We start from the raw sequence: 489 nt of genomic DNA, 5'->3' as shown, positions 1-489 counted from the left end.
CGCCAGGGAAGAAAAAAAAGAAGCACAACGAAGAGTCACTCGAAGGGGGATCCGCTCACCACGCTCATCGGTGCGGCGCGACTGTGCGCGGCACAAGAAAAAACTAGTGGGGCGAAACCACCAACACGTGCCAGCACGCATTTACTGGCTGTCCGGTGCACGCGTGTGTGCCGGCCGCAGCGGACGTCGCTGCAGCTCACCAGACCCCCGCCGCCCTCCCACACTGCTTGCGGCTCCAATCACCTCACAGTCCGCCCAATTGAACCGCCGCCGCCCCACGCCTGTCGGGCAGCCACTGCACACTCGCCACGTCCACCGCTGCTGCTGCTGCAGCTGCTACGCGGCGTGGCGTGCGCGAGGCGTCAGCACGCCACGCACCAAAAACCGACCGGAGCCAGCCGGGCGGTGGACACATGCGGCAGCCACACCTCCAGACACACCCACACGCACACGCACACTCGCCGTGGCCGCCGCCGCTGCTGGCGAAAG

General features: G+C 66.7%; 1 protein-coding gene across 1 annotated transcript; it reads left to right on the top strand.

The window, feature by feature from the left end:
- Nucleotides 1–489, top strand: DQ04_25901000 (hypothetical protein; the record flags this gene model as incomplete). Its single annotated transcript, XM_009318305.1, has 1 exon — nucleotides 1–489. A coding segment is annotated over one exon (489 nt), but the record flags the coding sequence as incomplete, so codon positions are not given.

Source organism: Trypanosoma grayi (assembly GCF_000691245.1).
Source record: "Trypanosoma grayi strain ANR4 Tgr_2590_V1, whole genome shotgun sequence".
In the NCBI taxonomy this organism is placed as follows: domain Eukaryota; phylum Euglenozoa; class Kinetoplastea; order Trypanosomatida; family Trypanosomatidae; genus Trypanosoma; species Trypanosoma grayi.
This window is presented reverse-complemented; position numbering and strand designations above follow the sequence as displayed.